General features: G+C 39.7%; 1 protein-coding gene across 3 annotated transcripts in view; it reads left to right on the forward strand.

The window, feature by feature from the left end:
- Plce1 (phospholipase C epsilon 1) overlaps nt 1-21,290 on the forward strand; it is a 262,319-nt gene that overhangs the window by 141,024 nt on the left and 100,005 nt on the right. For all 3 annotated transcript variants that reach the window (XM_070021236.1, XM_070021237.1, XM_070021238.1), the window contains exon 4: nt 10,768-11,084. In XM_070021236.1, the coding sequence (XP_069877337.1) occupies nt 10,768-11,084 (317 nt within the window). The remainder of the gene's footprint in view (nt 1-10,767; nt 11,085-21,290) is intronic.

The following is a 21,290-nucleotide window of genomic DNA, read 5'->3' on the forward strand; positions in this document are numbered from 1 at the left end:
TGGAGCTGCTTGTATCTACTACCTAGGCCATCCCTCAGGACATATAACCATTGACACCCAGAGTCCTCACCACTAACTTTTGAGTCAATGTCCCCAATACAAGACAACACATTATATAATTTACCTTATGAATTTAGGCTCAATTGAATTTCTCACCCAGAGTAAAAACTGAGTAAAAAAAATTCAATTGAGCCTAATAAGTAAATGATAGATAAATAATCACTGAGCAGTATCAAAATGGATAAATGATTAGTAAGAAGTACCACTACAATGGTTAATGTGCTATAAGAAAACCTTATTATATGGGCGTTTCCCAATGTGAGAGTACTTTTTGCTCTTTCAGTATTTATATTCTAACATTAAGCACATATAAAAATGTATTTACCAGATTGCTTATTACAGTAAATGCTTATACATTATTTATAATGGTCAAAATTACAAATGCAACACGTACTTCTAAAAAGTCATTAAAAGAAGAAATATTATAAGCCTAGTTTCAAAGTTGAGGGAATGTACATTGTAGTCTTCAGTTACCAAAAAATCTATGTGGCTAGGGCACTAGTGACTCACACCTGTAATCCTTACTACTCAGGAGGTTGAGATCTGAGGAGTGTAGTTTGAAACCAGCCTGGACAGGAAAAGCCATGAAATTCCTATCTCTGATTAACCACCCAAAGGAGAAAAACAAACAACAACAACAACAAAACAAACAAAAAACCAGAAGTGGAGCTGTGGCTCAAAGTTTTAGAACACTAGCTTTAAGCAAAAGGCTTGGTCGGGGACAGGACCCAAACCCTGAGTTCAAGTCCAAAACCATAAAAAAAAATTAATTATGTATTCTCTTAGCCTACTTTTTGTAAATATTGTGTATATCTATAGTAACATGAAATGTTACAACAAAAATACAATCTGAAATTATTTCTTCATGGATTATTGATTACTTACATTTTCTTCTTTCTGCCCTTCTTTATATTTCCTATATTTTCATAATAAGCACATATATATCTTTGGAAATTGGGATGCAAAAGTTGCGTCTTATGACAATTATGTCAAAATTTTTTCCCTTAAGGTTCTTTAGTCTAATAGAAAGTTTCATCTCAACTCTCGTCTAGACATATTAGTCTTTTTCTTCTGTAAGTACTGCCTTAGAAATAATGTGTTTCATTGATTTTTTGAACTCATCTTTTTCACGGAGGCTGAAGACAAGCCAAGCACTTTTGTTGCAAGATTGATTTTGTTACTGAAAACCAGTAACAGATAATGAGGAAAAAAAAAATCACCAGTCATCTAACCATTTTCTGAACCTATCACTTCCATGTTAAAAGCAATTTTCAGCTTTGCCTGAGATTTAGTGTTTTTAAGCCAACTCTGAACCTTTGAAAAGAAATCAATATCTTTCCCTCTGTGTCTTATTTTATGTAATTGGAAGCACATCATTAAAACTACAATTGAAAATCTAATATGTAACTTTAAAAAAAAGTAACTGTCTATAAAATGCACCCAACTTTAATCCATTAAAATAGATTCAAAAAATTTTTCTTTCTTTTCTGACTGTAACTTGAAATATTTTTCTAAACCAATACTGCAGTATTAAAAAAAATCCTGAGCTAAAACTGGACCCACTTTTTGAGCATGCAAAGAATCAGGTTTGTTCTCTGGGTGAAGTTTTGAGAGGTCATTTTTATCTATTTTTTAAAATGCTGTCACATGGGCATTACAAGAAAGTATGTACTAAAACTGTATGTACTAGACAGATATGTAAAGATAAACTTAAAATTATAAAAATTGTTTTCTGTACAGCAGCATTATGTTTTGTTATTCCAATTTGCATTTTTCACTAAGCTTATGAAGACTTCCAATGTCATTGCATAATAATTTACCTCACAGTCCATGTTTTTTCAGAAATTTGTCAGGTAAAACCCTAGATGTGGAATTGCTACACCAAAAGGTATGCATGCTTATAATTTGGATTTGTCTTCCAAGAAAGTTATGCTCCATTCCCTACCATCCAGTGAATGGAAATGAAAAATAAAGTTTATGGAACATGGCTGTGCAGCAGGATCTCCCAGTTTTGTTTTGTTTTTGTTGTTTGTTTGTTTGGTCATGGGTCTATGAACTCTGGGCCTGGGCACTGTCCCTGAGCTCCTCAGCTCAAGGTGTGCACTCTGCCACTTGAGCCACAGTGCCACTTCTGGTTTGCTGGTGGTTAACTGGAGATAAAAGTCTCATGGACTTTCCTGTCTAGGTTGGCTTTGAAATGCAATCCTCAGATCTCAGCCTCCTGAGTAGCTCACAGGCATGAGCCACCAGCTTTTGATAGGATTGAGTTTAAAATCATGATTGCAAAGTTGCTCAGCTGGCTTGGAGAGGAGGCACTTAATAAATTCAGGTTCCTAAAAGTAATAATCCTAACTCTCTAACCTCATCCTTATCCCCAAAGAAAAGATATGTGTAGATTTATGCTAATTTATGCTAATTGTGGATATAAAGAAAAGGGGCATCATAAGGGGGAGTGTCTCAATGGGACAGCGTCAAGACACAGTGCCTGTGTCTCCTCTGTAGAAGATCCCTCAGAATGCTTAAGTATAAAGGAGGTTGTGTTTTTGGAGTCAGAACAGTATTTAAAATCTAGCTCTTAGTAGCAAGGGTGACTTCTTTCATCATTTTTGGACAGGGATACTTGCAGGGTAACCTGTTGCATGGGATTCTTTGTAAGAATTAAATGAGTCCTTAATGCAAATGACTAATACATAATGAAATGCAAGAGCTAGTTGAGAAAACTTTATGATCCAAGCCATGGGCATCTTGAAGGGTTAACTTGTCGCTTTTGTAGGAAAACTTGAGGTAATCAGTGTCATTTTAGTTAATAAATACAACGTACCACAATACCTTTTCCACCCATGTTCTGAAACTCTTAGCACCTTCCAACATGCAGCATTAGTCATATATTTTGCCTATTGTTGATCTGGTGACCTTTTCTGTTCTATATGAATGGAAAGTTTTGGTTCACTAAATCCCAACATTAGTGTAGCCTGGAACATAGTAGGCACTTGGTAAGTGAATGGATGATTTTCTACTTAATGTTTCTTGAGTCCATTCAGATGTACTGAGGGCTGGCCCCTGAACTCTGAGCATGCCCAAGATAGCTCCAGCTAAGCCTACGGCAACAGAGAGTAAGTACTAGGCCAGGAGCCAGAAGCTTCAGGTTCTCTCTTAGCTTTTGCCAATTTAAGCACTGACCTCCCCAAGCTGGATTCATGGACAAATCATGTAACAGCTTTATTCAAACTTCATATTTTAAAAAAAGGAACAATGCCTATCTCTGACAGAAGCAACAACTTCTGTTGTCTTATGTGGAGATTATATTAGATTTTCTAAAATAAAACATTAGATACTCATATGAAGAATAGCAAGAAAGACTAAGTAAGTGCTTTTACTTTCAATAAGGACCAAAAAGCCAAAAAGAAAAAAGAAAAATAAATGGAGCCTAGCAAGTTTTTCTGGACTCTGGGCCCAAGCTGAAGGCTCTTAGGTGTGATCAGGCTCTGAAGAGCATAGTTTTTCTAAGTGCTAACCTTTCAGGTAGGAGTTCTCTAAATGTACTAGTTGAACTGTTAAGGAAAAATACTCCAATTTAGAAGTGCATTCCGCAGATCCACTTGGTTATTTGAGGCATAGCCCTTAGGAATGAGTGCTTACAGACAAACTCATGGGCTGGTGATCACTGAGAAGACTTTCTGGGGATCCTTCAGTTGCTTCTCAGGGCAGCTTCTCAAAGGAGACTTTGCCTCAAGATGAGGTGATAAATCCACTTGAGACCCAAAGTCTGGGATACCTACATCTACCTTTTCTTCTTCATGAGCTACACATGTTTTCTAAGGTCTTCTGAAAAAATGAAGCTTCCTTCCTGGTTTTCTACAGTGATGCTCCATCTGGGTGAATATAGGCTCTGGCCATGGGGAATACCTTACAGTTTTTGAAATAAGGCATACTTTCTCTCACCCTTACTTTGTGTTCCAATCATGGCAGATTAAGTCTCTTGAAACCACCAACTTCACAAGCTCCTCTGACCTAGTTTGTTTCATTGCAAAGCACTGAGTGTGATAAGCATTTGGCACAGCCTATGATTCTTGTGGGAATGGTACAGAGACGGACAACAAGGTTGAAGGGGGCTGCTATGTGATATTACAATATATTTGCTTTGTGGGGACTATTGAAGGGTTAGAGAAATCCTGCATTTAGGAGGAAAGCCTGTTTAGCTTAAACCTAGTATTTATCCTTGATTATAAACTAAGGAATGAGGCTTTATACAAATTTGGTGTGATATGCTTGGAGATACTGATTTTTTAAATTTAATTATATTGTCAAGATGATGTACAGAGGATTGCAGTTACATATGTAAGGTAATTAGTACATTTCTTGATTTCTTAAAAACTCAAGCAAAAGAAAGCAAAGGACTGGTCTGAGTTGCTACATGCTACCATATAGTCATGATGACTGAAGAAGGGTCAAATCCTTACCTGTAAAGTCTAAAGAAGTCATTTTATTATATCATCTTAAGTAAAGAAGCACAAGGAATTGATTTATGCTAACTTCAACCTCCTGAGATGAATCTATAAGCCAGGATACAAGGTAGCAGTATGCTGAGTGATTAGGACATGAGCTCTGGAGTGAGATAGACCCTGCTTATCCAGCTCTCTGACTTACTACTGATGTGATATGAGTGATGATACTGTTGATCTCTCAAAGTAATCCACAGGAATCATTTAGTAGAGAAAGCTATAATTTGAGCAGACACTGAGATTTTTTTTTTGAAGTTACTTTTTGTGGAGTGAACATGTCTAGGCTATGACATATCTTGAGACAGCCTATTCTCCTATAGATGAACTGTTACAAATGAGCAAATGGGAACTGAGCACACCAGTTACACATGACATGGATGATTGTATTAATCAAAAATTTTTTGGCAGTCCTGGAACTTGAACTCAGGGCCTGGGCTTCCTTTGCTCAAGGCTAGCACTCTACCACTTGAGTGACAGCACCACTTCTGGTTTTCTGTTTTTGTGGTACTGAGGAATTGAACCCAGGGCTTTATGCATGCTAGGCAAGCACTCTACCACTAAGCCATATTCCTTGCCATGTCATCAGAACTTTGTTTTGAACTTTTTGTTACATTTAAGTAGTGGTACAAAGGAGTTACCATTTAACAAGGCAGTTTATGAATTTATCATTGGGACTTTTTTTTAAAGTGGTTTTGCAAGAGAAGATCCACAGATGCCATTGGGTCCTGTGAACTTTGCAGCACAAATGAGGAAGAAGGGTCAGGAAGCATAAGCTAATACACCTTGAGCCCATCACTGTGGCCATGTTGGAGATCAGGAGGCCAGAGGTATAATGTGCAACTGAGCAGTAGTTATGGCATGAGAAAGGGACAAAGGAGATAAGGAAGAAGCAAGAATTAGAAGAAGGAGGAAATAACACCTTCTCGAAATGTACAGCTTAGGGAACAGAAATCATGTCCCAAGAAGATTTCTATGATGTTTCTTTATAGTCATGGTACAAATTCCCTGAGTATTCCTGCTTTGAGGAAGCCTGCATCAAGGCTCCTAGCCTTAATTTGTGTTTTTATTGAGTGTGATATCATGCTTGTATCGAGATACATGGGGTCAACTAGATTTATTAAGGTTACATTGACCAGGCTTGTTTTTCTTCTTTCATTCATTTTGTAAAGATCTCCTTTATTATTATTTACTACCAGGTTCTAGATTTATTGTTCACTGTAACAGCATGTGATTCACATCTCAAGATGCATTGCAGATTCAAATGTATCATCTTAACATCATTTTTGTTTTATTGCATTATCTCTTTTACATTAGACAAGTGATTGTTTTATAAGATCTGGGAGTCATTTTTATTTCCTGTACAAAGTACTGCATTTTGAAATCATGTCTAAGAGTTGATTACTTCTGGAAAGGGTTGTAACATGTGGCTAATTTTACATAAACTATCAGTAACCAAAAGCTGCCCACCATTAAGCCACTTAATTTTCAGGAAATCTAGTCACTTTCTAAACGATTCAGAAAGTTGGAGAGCAAGGTTATGTTGACTAGATTTGGGCATCTGCCTTATTTTTAATTTTTTAAACACTGCTCAGTGAGAACCAAATATAGTTTGGTAGCTCCCATTTTTTAGTTCTGCATATGTTTGGTTGTTTGGTCCAAGAGAGTTAAAATGCATCGAATAAATTCCTTACCTTCTTGCCATTTATAATCAAAGAAAAGTGATCATTTAGATATTATAGATTTTATGATGAAGACAAAGTAATAACTTTTGTCTAGAATATGTTCGAAACAAACCAGACTTATATCAATGAAGAAACTTAAAGCTTTCTCTCCACAGTATTTTTTTTTTATTGTGAAAATACTGTATGGAGAGGTTACAATTACATGGGCAAGATAATGAGTACACTTCTTATCAAGCATTGTTGCTACCTCCTTTGTTTCCCTTCCTATCCCTTCCCATCCCCGCCACTCCCCCACCCCCGGCCAAAGTTGAAAAGTTCGTTTTTCGACATAATGACTTGTACATCTCATTGTTGCAATGGGTCCACTTGTATCCCTATTTAAACTATTTGTTTTTTCCCTTCCCCTCCACAAATTATACCAACAGCAAATACAGTGAAAACAGCCGTTATACCATGGGGGAAGGACATACATAGCAACAAAGAAATCATCTTATAAAGATGTTAGAAACAATTACATGAAAGAAAAACATTTGAATACTTATCTTGGGGTTCATTTCACCTAACATCAACTTATCTGACCTTTTCTGCTTGACTCATACTAGTTATTGCATATACTAGTTATACTAGTATACTAGTATATGCATATACTAATTATTGCAAATAAGAGAAACCATGGGACTTATGTTACTTTGGGCCTGGCTTATTTCACTTAATATAATTTTTTCCAAGTCTTTCCATTTCCTAACAAATGGGGCAATGTCATTCTTTCTGATGGAGGCATAGAATTCCATTGTGTATATATACCACATTTTCTTGATCCATTCATCTACTGAGGGGCATCTGGGTTGGTTCCGTATCTTAGCTATGGTAAATAATGCTGCAATAAATATAGCTGTGCTGGTAACTTTAGTGTGGTCTTGTTTGTGATCATTTGGGTAAATGCCCAAAAGTGGGATTGCTGGGTCATAGGGGAGCTCTATGTAGAGTCTTTTGAGGAACCTCCATACTGCTTTCCAAAGTGGTTGAACAAGTTTACACTCCCACCCACAATACAGTAAGGTTCCCTTCTGTCCACATCCCCTCCAGCATCTGTTGTTATTAGAGTTCTTGATTATAGCCATTCTAACTGAGGTGAGGTGATATTTCAATGTTGTTTTGATTTGCATTTCTTTTATGGCTAGGGAGGTTGAGCATTTCTTCATATGTCTATTGGCCATCCTTCTTTCTTCTTCAGAGAAGTTTCTCTTTAAGTCTTTAGCCCACTTAATTATTGGGCAGTTGTTTCTTTGAGGATTTGTTGTTGGGGGATTTAATTTTTTGAGTTCCAGGTATATTTTAGATATGAGACCTTTGTCCTTTGTATGTCTAGTGAAGATCTTCTCCCAATCTATAGGCTTTCTATTGATCTTGCTAGCTATGTCCTTTGCCATGCAGAAGTTCTGCAATTTCATGCAATCCCATTTGTTCAACATTTCTTTTACTTGTTGTGTTTCAGGGTCTCTATTAAGAAAATTTCGGCCTGTGCCAAGGAGACCTAGGGTTCCTTCTATTCCATCCTGTTATGTTTTCAGAGTGTCTGCTTTGACTCCCAGGTCTTTGATCCATTTGGAGTTGATTCTGGTGCAGGGTGATATATAAGGATCTAGCTTTAGTTTTCTACAAGTAGTTAACCAATTTTGCCAACATCATTTACTGAAGAGGCTGTCTTTCTTCCATTCTATTTTTTTTTAGCTCCCTTATCTAAGATTAGATGGCTATAGGTCTGTAGGTTCATTTCTGGGTTTTCAATTCTATTCCATTGTTTTGATTATTATGGCTTTGTAGTAGAGTTTTAAATTTGGTATTGATATTCCTCCAGCACTGTTCTTTCTGTTGAGGATTGTTTTTGCTATTCGGGGTCTTTTATTGTTCCATATGAATTTTTGGATTGCCTCTTCTATTTCCTTGAAGAATGAGGTTGGATTATTTTTATTTTTTTATTTTTTTTTTTGTCGGTTGTGGGGCTTGAACTCTGGGCTTGGGCGCTGTCCCTCAGCTCTTCAGCTCAAGGCGAGCGCTCTACCACTTGAGCTACAGCGCCACTTCCGGTTTTCTGGTGGTTTATTGGAGATAGGAGTCTCACGGTCTCTCTTGCCCGGTCTAGCTTTGAACCTCGATCCTCAGATCTCAGCCTCCTGAGTAGCTAGGATTACAGGCGTGAGCCACCAGCGCCCGGCGAGGTTGGATTATTGATTGGTATCACATTGAATTTGTAGATAGCCTTAGGAAGTATTGCCATTTTCACAGTGTTGATCCTTCCAATCCAGGAGCATTGGAGGTTTTGCCACTTTCTAAGTTCTGTTTTGATTTCTTTTTTCAGGTTTTTTTAAAAGTTTTGTGTCCACAATATTTTTTTGTTTTGACATAGACTCTTGCTATACAGCCAAGAAGTGCCTGAAACTTGCTCTGTAGCCCAGACTGGCCTCCAAATCTTATTCTTTCTACCTCAGCCTTATCGGTACTGGGATTACAGACAGGTGCTATCATGCCTTCTTCATAGTTCTTGAGTTATTTGTTTGTTTGTTTTAAAGCACTGGAGTTTGAACTCATGGCCTAGTGTTTTCTAAACTGATACAAAACCACTGAGCCGAGGTTCCAGACCTGTTTTTCATGATTATTTTTAGAATAGGGTTGCACATTTTGCCTATACATGTACCCAAGACATAGTCCACTTAATTTTAGACTTCCCTTCTTTGCCAAGATAACAGGTGCATGTTACTAGGTCCAGCTTCCCTCCATGGAGATAATCTCATGGACTTTTCTTCCTGGGATGGTGTACCACTATGATCCTCCCAATCCCAGCCAAGCAGTAAGGGTCTCACAAACTTTTCTGTTTGGCTGGCCTTGAAGTGTGATCTTCATGTTGTCAACTTACCAGGTAAGTATGAGCCACTGGTATCCAGCTTCCCATTTTTTTAATGTACTGAAAGTATTTCTTTTTTTAAAAGGGGGGGTGGAGCTCACTTAATGAAGTGGCAGATAGTATCAAGAACTTTTGCCTGTGCAGTTGCAGAGGCAATTGCACTGCTTAGGAGAGGCTGAGTTGAGAAGATAGCATCAAAGTCCAGGCCATCAACAGAGGTGTCCTACCAACATTGTGATAGTGATGTTTTGGATGTGGGGGAAGGTAGAGGACAAACTCAGGGATGATGAGATCAGAGCTCAGTGATTCCAAGATGGAGCCATTTAGAGTGATGCTTCCAAAGATTTCTGCAATGGAGATACAGAAAGAGTCTAGAAATACTGGGATCTAGAGGCTAAGCAAGTTCTTCTATGAGATTTATTGTCTCCTGATCACAGGTGAGTGGTGAGAAATAGAATGCCATCAGAAGACAGTGTGCTTTATTTTAGCCAAGGGCCACTCCTGTGGCAGTATGGAAAGTGTGAAGGAGACCTCCAAGGAGGATCAGCAGGGAAGGGAAAATGTACACTGGAGAACAAGGGCAGTTTGGACCCCAGGGCAGTGTGTCCTGAAAAGATTCCAAGGATACTAGTCACACAGAATGATGTCATAGACATTGTATAATGTGTGGCTCAGGGAACACTGTTGGTTAAGCTGCAGGAAGAGAATGTGATGTGAATCTGTGACATTTCTCTTAACTTATGTGACTACAAAACTAGTTTCCTTTCCAAATACCAGTTTTTGAAGATCATACTTTAGAAAAAGTCTGTTCATCATAACTTTTTCCAAGTTGGTTGACCAAATGTGTAAGTGAATAAATGAACCATAGGCAAGAAGTTAAGAGGCAGACTGGGAGGATGTCAAAGTAAAGAGAAAATCATGCTGACATTTCTAATTAAGGGAATCAGTTTGAGCCTAGGAATCTCTGTCTTTGATACTTCTCTCTGTTGGACCGACCACCTTCTTTCCTCCATCCTCCTTCTACCTCTTGTTACTTGTTTTAAACCAGAGTGAAATTTATGTAGTCAGACATATCATATGCCCTACTCTCTTCATAGGCGATTTTGTTATGCAAACTCCCAAATGGTCCTCAGTGAAATCAGTCTTTGGGGGTGTAACTGGCAGTACGTATCACATTTTGACACCTGATGTACAGAAGTCCTAGGGTATTCCTACATCTTCTATATGCTTACAACAAATATGCATACACACAGGAACACCCTTCTTTCCTCTTCTATTTCAATTGTCTGCCCCCAAGTCCACCCTCATTTCTTTTCATTCTGATGGTGAAGAAGGAAGAAAAGGGAACAGAGTGTCTTAGTGAGCTGGCTGGAGTATGATGTGCTACATCAATGCGGTTTCTGAAAAGAGAAAACTGAACCCTAGCCTCTGCCTCACAGGAGAGGACAGGGTTGTGGATAGAGAAGACAAACCTCAGAATGGTCTCCATAACAAAGAAGGTAGTGTTGAACTATTTACCAAGCAAAGGATCTGGCTAAGTAACAAGGCTTTGAATGTCTCCATTGTCAAGTATACCAACTTTGGTATAACCATGATTTTTACTGTTTTTTTTTTTTTTCAGAACGCCAACCAGGAAGCTCAATGGCAAATTCCAGTGCCCTCCCTTCAAGTTCAGCTGGCATCAGCAAGGAACTGATTGATCTGCAGCCCCTCATTCAGTTCCCAGAGGAAGTCGCCAGCATCCTGACAGAGCAGGAGCAGAATATTTACCGAAAGGTCCTGCCTGTTGACTACCTTTGCTTCTTAACTCGAGACTTGGGTACCCAGGAATGCCAGAGATCCCTGCCTTGCCTTAAAGCTTCCATCTCAGCATCAATTCTCACCTCTCAAAGTGGAGAGCACAATGCCCTTGAAGACCTCGTGATGAGATTTAATGAGGTAAGGATGTTTCTGTATTTGAATCCCCATCAGTGATTTTTTAAAGCATTTTTTTATCTCAGATTTGTCTTCTATTGATATCCCACTCATCTACCTGACTCACCACTTCCACAATGGCTGTTTTTCTTCCCAGATAATAAGATCAATACCCCCACTGTCTTCCTACTTCTCATTGTCTTCCACCTGCCCATAAGCCTGATGGATTTTAGCTCCATTCCTTGCTGAGTCTACACATCCTCCTCCCTTTCATCAGTCAGACTTTCAATCCCATGGATGCTTTTGAGACCTGTGTCAAAGTTGTGTGTTGTGGCAACATGACACCTGGCCATATCTACCTATCTTACTTCCTTTTCCACTCTCAGGACTCTGGCATTCCTGATCAGAAATGTAAAGCCCATTACACCTGGGATTACACATATGAGGAGCCATAGGGCAATTCACTGCAGGGCATGAATCACCCCATTCCTCTCTCCCATAGATGTCCTCATCTCACAAAACTGCTCCAAAGCCTGAGATCAAGCCAGAAGCCCGTTCTGAAGAGAACAGGTGTGGCTGGAGACTGGGAATGCTTAGGATGAAGCTTGTATATAGGTTTTAGGGACTCAGTGGGAGACACAAAGGCAATTATTGGCATCTCTTTTGTCTCAAGGTAAAAAGGAAGGCCAGAAAGGAGAGGCAGGTCTTCATGCATGGTGTGATCAGGGCATACTGTGCTCAAGTTTAAGGGACCCTTTTTTCCATAGCACATTCCTATACACAGACTTCTCTGTTCACATTGTATATGTTTTAGATATTTTTATTTTTCCTTTGAATATTAAATCACAAATTTTATGTGGATTTTGTTGGTTGTTGCTTGGTTGAACTCTCCAAATAGAGAAGTTTCTTATTTGTAAACTATCAAGCTTAAAGGACTCTTCCATTCTGGGTCATGTGCGTCTCTGATTAACAGAAAATCAACCTTGGTCACATTTATCCTTTCTAGCTTTGTAGCTCACTTTGCAGACTCCTTAGCTTGTCAGTGAAGACCCTGGTGGTGGCAGCAAATGCCAGTGACTAGTAAAAACGGCCAGGTGGATGCAGAGAGTATTAGAGGCTGAGCCAGGTAGCTTTCTGTCTAGACGTGCCCTCCCCCAACACTAGTCCCCAGGGAGAGGTCTGGCATCCATCTAGCACTATTGTGCTGGCTCTTTTACAGGTGCCACTTTCTAGCTTCCCAAGGGGGACAGACATTGTCCTGAGCCCCATCTTGCCAATGGGGGAGCTGAGATGTTAGAAGATAGCTATTTCTCCCCTGTGGATCATTAATTCGCTATGGGTGAGAGCCAACCCCACATAGTGAGATCCCAGAACTGGGTTTTGCACCCTTGCGATATCATCTCTCACTTGCCTCAGGCTGGTATCAGCTACACCTGCAGTTCCCTCTTCATCCCAAACAGTAAGACAGAGCCCCCCCCCCCCCCAGGTTCACAGAAGAGCTGGCAAACAATACCACCGCAGAGGTGTAATTTAAAAAATGTTTCCTGATGTTCTTGATTGTCTTTACAGATGGAAAAGAATAAAAAGACTGGAAAAGATGAGAGCTCCCATAAACTGAGTGATTTTACTAGTAGATTTTTACTGTATTTCATGAATTATTTTAAGCTTCCAGATCTACTCACTCTTATATCTTTAGGACCCTATTCTTGTCCGTTTTTTTAAAAATTTCCTAATTTGGCCTGAGCCTACAAATTACTTGCCAAAACTTTTAAAATCTAGTTTTAAATTAAACTTGGATTTCTTCCACTCAGTGCTATAACCTTGGGAATCAAAGAGGAAGCAATGATTTCACTGATTCAGAGCTAAGGATGGTATTACCCACATCTGGGTCGAGGCATGTTTTGGACCATCTCTGAAAATAGTTTAGCTAAGCAACTTCAGAACATAAACAAGATTTCTGGGAAACACTTAGACTACTTAAGAGAACTGTGTGTTTCAAGTATTCTCAAGATCTATTTTCCTAAAAATTATGGGCATACTGATTAAAAAATCAGTCTTCTATAATCATTACAGGCAGATTCCAAAGAAGCACCGCTGGAGAGCAAAAGGATAGCTAAATTCTATTTGCTGTACATACCATCAGGTAGAAACACTGCGTGACATTAAAAGAGAATTAATAAATTCAGATTTCCTCTCATTGAGTGTGGCCTTGCCTCCATATTAGCATGGCTTTCCATACTACCAAGACATATGGTTTAGTTACTATTATTTTATCAACAGAAATTCCCTGTTTTTTCATATTTGTATTGTGATTATGCAAGGTAATAACATCAAGGGAAGCTGGGTAAAGAATATGCAGGAACTCTATTTTTGGAACTTTTCTGTAAATCTACAATAACTTCAGAATAATCCTGGCTTGGTTGTAATGCCTATAATCCCAACATTTAGAAAGCTGAGGCAGGAAGATTTTTAAGCCAGTCTTGTCTGTGTAACAAGACTCTGTCTTTTTTTAAAAATTGATACTTAATGTAAAATAAAAAAGTTTTAAAACAAAGCAAAGGATTTCAGAGTCTATATTACTTGTCCAGTCACATAGAAGCTGAGGAGATACCCGAACCCAGACCTGTCATTCTTCAGAGAGCTATCATTTCTCACCCAATTAGCTCCCTATTTGTTAAATAATCAAGTTCAACTTTGTCATAAACCTGAATTGCTGGTTTAGGGTTTTAATTAGCCTTGGTCTTCTTCCTTTTTTCTTTTTCTTCTTTTTTCCCTGAACTCTTCTGTGCATTTTTCCTTTCTCCAATTTTGAAGTCAAATTTCCTATTATTTAGACTAGGCCAGCTCTCCCTCATTCATTCTTTAATTCACTTGAGATGTATTTATTGCATACCAACAATGCTCTAGCCTTCATGTCTTTTTTTCTTCATTCATTAAAAAGAAAAAAAAATCAACAACTTTGATTGTTGATAACATTATTAACCCTTTTGGTAAAAATTAGAGACATAAATACATTTTCCTCAAAGAGAAGGAAAGACCTGTTCTTCAAATCATTCTAAGGAGCTAAGGAGAGGGAAGAGACCTGGAGTGCTGTTGGAGGAGTGCTTGTCACTGAGGGAAAAAGCAGATGCTTTGTTCCCATGTCCTATCACTTGGACTCATGCATTCAGCACTTTGCTGAAGCAGAGCAGCTTGGTGGCTGTGCTGTAAGGGAAGTAAATAACAGCGTGCAGCTGCCAGGCATGAACACAAACAACTACCAAAAAAGGCAGAACAATGAGATGAACAATGAGAGTGGCACAGACAGTGCAGGCAGAGGTATTGGGGACTTTGCCGGGCTCTGGAGTTTAAGGCTAGGCCTTAGGGTCTGGGAGGCGTATCTGGAGTGTGGGCAGGGAGCAGGGGGGGGGGGATCATGTGGGTAGGGGACACACCAAGCAATTTTGTCACATGCAAGTCTCCTCCCAGTTTAGGAGGTAGCTTGCTGCTAGTCAGTAGCAGAACATAACCCTGAGTGAGTTTTCCCATCTTCTAACAAGTCCTTATTTGATGACTTATCCGTAATGAGGGGCACGGGAAGAAAATTCCTGGTGCCTTTTGTGCAGCATTGTATAACATTTGTTCTTAGGAAAGTACAGTTAAAATGCATTTCAAAGTGCAACAGTAAAATAACAGAAAAGGTTTAGCTGATAGGAAGGCAGACCAGGTGCTAAATCATTGGCAATCGGTTTGGATTGTGGCTAGAAAGCATGTGTCTCCCCATTCCTTCTCCTGCCTTGTAGAATGAGGTACACACTCAACCACCTTCAATGGGCCGTTCCCATGTCTCTCTGAAAATACCCAGAAGCCTGTGGGAAGGGTTAGTCCTCCAGCAGGTGGGAGTCAGATCTGCACTAGGAGTAGGAGCAGGCCCAATTTGTGGCTCAGTTTGAGAAACAGATCTTTCTGGGCCCTCTTAATCTGGACCTGTCTCTGTAGTTGTATTGTTGACAGAAAGCTTCAACAAGCCAGTTTCTCTCTCTCCATTCTCACTAAGCAGCCAATTATAGCCCACGCACGAAGTCTCAAAACACATTCTTTCAGTGTCTTTTTCTTCCTCGGTCCAGCTTCTTCTAACTTGAGCACACAGTCCCTTTGATATTATTTTTTTATTCCTTATACAATAAATTCCTGAGCCATTTATCTTTTCCAGAAGAGATGGTAAGGCTTTTTCCCTCTTTGTATTTTCTCTACCAAAGATACCACATGTAGTGGATAAGAGAAGTGAGGTAAATCGAGAGTGAAGTTCATGTTTACTTCTTGGGTATCCTTGCTTTATTTTCTCCAGAAGCACCACGATGGAACATGGTTGGGAGGTGAGGGAGGATTCTAGGTCACAGCCTGTAGTCCTCAAACCTCAGGCCTCCTTAATACTGACTCTGCCCTGTATTATTGACCCCCTGAGGATCGGAGGTCTCCACCATCTGTGTCTACAAGCTGGTTCTTGGGGTCTGTTATCCAAGTGAGGTTTTGGCTTCACGACCTTCACCTTCCATACCATGCTGCCATGCCCTCTTCTTCGTCACAGGTAATTGATATCTCTGGCTGGCTAGTCACTTTGAGTTTCAAGAGGCCAATGGCACATCCATTTTTCCTATGGCCTAAAAGGACAGTTTTTGCTTGTGAAGTAGTTCTTGGCATGATCATTTGCATTTGTCTGGGTTCTTTGTTTCTCACCAGAACAGGTGATGACCCCTAGATGGAGGTCCACAGTAACACAGGGACCCTAGAATTCTCCACAGGACTTCCGCCTGGCTCTGAGCCCTGTGTATCTCTCTCACACTTCGTTCAGTGTGTGTAGTCAAAGCTTTGTTTTTTTAACCAACCTACTTCTCAGCCACACAGATGTGGGTAGGCCAAGATGAAACTCCATTATCTCTTACTGCTTCCATCTGGTAGATTTTACCAGATCTCCCTTCATCAGTTTTGAGGTCATTTGTCTCTAAAGAATGCCAAGGTACTTCACTCTCTGAGAAATAACAAATAGACCATCTGGCCAGAGAAAAACCATTTAAACCGGCTCCTTCCTGCCAGGATTTCTTATATACTTCCTAAATGGTGACAGTCAACTGGCATATTTCAGCATCTAGAAATCTGGGTGCTGAAAGATGAGGACAGAATTTCTGCACAGAAAGCAGAAAGCAGCATGTGATAAGGGTCCAGGTGAGGCATTGACCTTGTGTCCAAATATGTTCCTTCACTTGAAATGTTTTGGAAAAAACTACTGGTTTTGAACTTATATATTCAATCATGTTAAGAAAATGTTTCTCATCAAAGCTTCTTTTTCTTTCTCTTTTTATAAAAGCAGACAGCAAATGCAAGTCTGTTGAGGCTTCTGTGCAAAATTTCTTCCTTAAAGGGGAGCTGTCGTGGGGCAGAGTACTGGTGAAGCCCCTTGGGGCCGAGGGGAGGGAAATGTCAACTCCCTTTGGGAAATTTCATTTCTCTTTGACAAAAAGCATGTCTCCCCAGAGGCATGTCTGAAAGCAAATATTATATTCTTTCCCCCAGATCATTTCATTACATATCTTGTACTAACAGACATTTTACTCTAGAAATTTCTGGTTAAATAAAATATAGTAGGCTTCGCTGGGCATGGTGCCAGGCACCACCTGTAGTCCCAGCTACTCAGGAAGTTGGGTCAGGAAGTTCATTTGAGCCTATGAGTTCAAAGCCAGCCTGAGACCCCATCTCAAAAGAAAGAAAAAAGGTACAGTAGACATTGGCACCACAGAGACTCAGCTATGCAGCAGAACATTTTAGGAACATGCAAATCATGGTTGATGGTTGTTGGCAAACAGCACCCCTAGACTCTCCTCCTCTCCGCACAGTAATGTTTAGTAGATGGCAGGTGAGAAATAAGAGAGGCATGATGGCACATCATCATTCAGGGGCAGCTCTGGAGGCCAGCTGCCTGGGTTCTAATCCACCATTCCCAGCTGTCTAACCTGGAGCCAGACACCTAATCCCTCATCTTTAAATGAGGTAATGTGTTAGCTTTACATCCCAGTGACCAAATACCTGAGCAATGCAACTTCAGAGAGGAAGATTTATTTTGGCTCAGGTTTCAGAGGGTTCAGTCCATGGTCACTTGGCTCTGTGATTCTGGGCCTGCTGTAAAGGAGTATAGCAAGGTGGCGGGAGCATGTACAGGGGCAGTTTGCCCCATGATTTAAGATGGGAGAGAAAATGCTGACTTCATGGGTCCTATCCTTTCCCCACCTTTTTTAAATAAGTTTTTTTTATTGTGAAAATGCTGTACAGAGGGGTTACAGTTACATGAGCAAGGTAATGAGTACATTTCTTATCAAGCATTGTTGCCTCTTCCTTTGTTTTTCCCCTACCATCCCTTCTCTCCCACCTCCACAACCACACTCTTCTTCCACCCACCCTCCCCACCTAAATGGTAAAGTGTCTTGTACATCTCATTGTTGCAATGGGTCCACCTGTATCCCTATTTCAACAATTTGTTTTTTTCCCTTCCCCTCCCCAAATTATACCAACATCAAATACAGTGAAAACAGGGGTTATACCGTGGGGGAAGGACATACAAAACAACAAAAAAGTCACATGGTACCTATCCCCACTTTTATTCTATCCAGGCCCCCAGACTGTGGTGTGGTGCTGCTCATATTCAGGGCAGATCGTCTCTTCATTAATCCTTTCTGGAAAGGCCCTCACACACATTCAGAGGTGTTCTTTACTAATCTCAGGGACTTCTCATATCAATCAAATTGACAGTCAAGATTAAACAGCACAGGTAGTAGCTGCCTGAGGTGTGTTAGATGAGTATTCAGGGATATGACATATGTAAAATGCTTAACAGAAAACAAAGATGGTAATAGTTTGATGTTAGTTACAAGGAAATCCACTAAAGTAACTGCATTTTCAGAATAATTCATGATAAAAAAAAGTTTCCATTATAATTGTGTTAACATAGTCGCCAACCACTTAACAGGTAAGGAGACCAAAGTACAGACAAGCTAAGTGATGTGTAATTTCAGAGCTAGAATATGAACCCAGGTGTTCTGGGTTCTAGAACCATGTGCTTGGATCTTCTACTGGGTACTATTGAGTGAAATGCTGAAGGAGCTTTATGCCTTGGTTCTCTCACTCTGAATGAAACCTGTTTTTTACAATTAGACTCAAATGCCTTTTTATGATTTCAACAACTAGTGACTTTCATTTTTACTTCAACCCTTTTCCTCTCCTCCTGATGTTGAGAATGTGGAATCTCCTTGGTATTGAGAGACTGGTCCTTGAAATGAGAGGGCCTTTTGGAAGCCTATTTTATTCCATGTAAAGCAGCCATTGGGTTAACACTTCCGTCTTGAGACTGGTAGAAAGAACAACTGGTTCTAATGGAAACTGGCTAATTGCCAAATAAGAATTTTAACATATACAAGCTTTATTTTTTGTTAGTAAAGGTTTTTATTGTAAAAAATAGTGTACAGAGGGGTTACAATGACATGAGTAAGGTAATGAGTACATTTCCTATTGAGCATTGTTACCTCCTCCTTTGTTTTTCCCCTACCATTTTCTATTATCATCATCACTATTGTTTATCAGAAGTAGTTAATATAACAAAGAGCCTCTCAAGGACCATGCCCTTGGATGTCAGATACTTTAAACTGAAAGAGTTAGCTGGTGAACACCCTGATCAGGTGTCTTCTCTCTGAGATTAAGATTTCGAGCTTCTCCTCAGAACTACATTAGCTGACCCTATTAGGATGTTTAACACAGCTCTTGGAAAAACCACTGTCTCAGAGATCTTTACGGCACATGTAAGTGCCAAGGAAGAATATATTTATGTTTTGCCAGGGATCTGCATTCACCCAAATGATTTAAACAATCATAAATCCAGCTGCCTTCTCAATACCTCCCACTGGGCTTGGTATCTTTTTTTTTTTTCTTTTCTTACCAATGTGGGTCCTAAATGCTGCTTTGTGTACAGGGATTTGGCACAAAATAAGACTTTAAAAAATCTTACCCTCTCAGAGCTTATGCCTTATCGTCTAAAAAGCATCTCAAAGATGACATTTTAGAGCTATCTCCTTCTGCCTGCCCAATTTGCACAGCACCCAGAATCTTCCTAACCTAACACTGCTGTCTTTCCCACTTAGCTAACAGCTTCAATATCTTCTTAGGTGCTCAGGTCAACAACCTAGGAATCATCCTTGATTTACTCTCTTTTCCCCAAACTCCAGACATCCAAACAATCAGCAAGACCCGTTCATTTTTCCTACAAAATAACATCCTGAATTGGACTACCCTCCCACTTCACATGCCACCATCTTGGTTGAAGCCAGCCCTCACTGCCTGATATCTGTACTGCATTCACACCAATGTACCCTGTAGTCCATTCTCCAGTGAGCAACCAGAGTGCTATTTTATAGACATAAAAGCTACCTACCTCCCTTGTTGGAAGTTCCCCCAGTGGCTCAACACTACATGAGTTTGCTGCTGCCTCCCTCTCTGGCCTAACATTACACTGCCCACCCATCTTTCTGGCTCGGTTCCAGCCACACAGACTTGACCTTTATTCTCTTCCATGAACATGCCAGGCTAATTTTATCCCCCAGGATAGTTTTCTCTCCTATGTACTTTCTGTTCCCAGTGCCTGACATCTTTCCTGGTTCATACCAAAGCTGCTGCCTTCTCTTGATCATATCTTAGCTTGAAAGTCAAAGAAGCCCATTTACTTGTTTATTTTTTTCCTGTCTACTTAGACTAGAAATTTGTTTCTAGCCCTATCGTTGGTTATTTGCATAGTGCCAGCCATATAGTAGATGCTCAGTATGTAAGTATAGAATGAATGAGCAATGCTAAATGTTGGCATCAATGATCTATTGAATTTGGTCCTTTCAGAAATGTTAAGAAAAGCTGGGGACTGGTGGCTCATGCCTATAATCCTAGGTACTCAAAGGGCTGATATCTGAGTACCACGGTTTGAAGCCAGCACAGGCAAGAGAGTTTGTGAAAACCTTATCTCCAATTAAGTACTAAAAAATCTGGAAGTGGAACTGTGGCTCAAGTGATAGGCAGTGCTAGCTTTCAGCAAAAAAGCTTAGGGACAGTGCCCAGGCCCTGAGTTTAAGCCTTAGGACCAGCACCAAAAAAAAAAAAAAAAAAAAAAAAAGAAAGAAAAGAAAAAGAAATGTTAAGAAAAACAGCGCAGGAAATGCATGCCTGTAATCCTCACCTACTCAGGAAGCTGAGGTGAATGGATCACAAGTTTAAAGCCAGCTTGGACTGCATAATGAAACTCTATCTCAGATTAATAATCAATCAATAGAAAAAGAAATACAAAAAAAACCCTAAGACACATTACTTTGTTCAAAGATTTTACAATCTGGTTCAGAGAAAATAACATAAAATACCTTATTAAAATGCTCAAGAGGTTAGGAACAATGCCAAGCACTATGGATTGTGTGAGAGATCAGAGTTCAAGAAGTAGATTAGTGGGAAGAGGACAGTTCTGTGGTGAGGTCTGGGATGAAAGGGTTCTGTCAGTTTCTGTGGTGAGATACAGAGAAAGCAAGTGATATAAACTGATTACAGCTTCGTATTTCTCACATATAAAATGGGATAATTTCACCAACTTCATGTTGGTTGCTGGTTTAGCAAGCACAATGAAAGTTCTCAGTAAATGGAAATAGTGTGATTGTTGCCAAATTAGAGACCCAGAGTATCTGTGTCATGAGCAGAGAGCTCTCACACAGGTGCATACCCCTTAAGGATGTGTGAAGGCTACAGAGCTTTGGGAGTGGGGGGAACTGTGCTTTCCCAGGCACTGTTAGGAATATCTGCATCAGTGAGTGTGCGAGCTAAGGTATTACATTCCCGTCACTCACCAAATGTAGGAATCACCGTCTTGTAGCTTCTTACCCAAGTTCTGTTAAAAACTTGCAAACACACCCTTTACCGTTTCTTCACAGTTCAGCAAATCCATTATCACAAGGCCTTTAAAATACTTTCTTAAGCCAAAAGAAAATCTTCTTCCTTATAGTCGACTGAACCTTAATTTGGGGGCTGTCAAATCTATCAGCCTAATTTTGAATCTTAACTTAAATAGTATTGAATTTGCTGCCATTCTTTGTGTTTTTAAAAAAAAAATATTCAGGTTTGAAAAATAGGTGTATTTTTGAGTTGTTGGTAAGAAAGTCAAAACACATAGGAATTAGTAGAAAA

This window comes from Dipodomys merriami, unplaced genomic scaffold (genome assembly GCF_024711535.1).
Source record: "Dipodomys merriami isolate MVZ:Mamm:240054 unplaced genomic scaffold, mDipMer1.0.p SCAF_14, whole genome shotgun sequence".
Lineage (NCBI taxonomy): Eukaryota > Metazoa > Chordata > Mammalia > Rodentia > Heteromyidae > Dipodomys > Dipodomys merriami.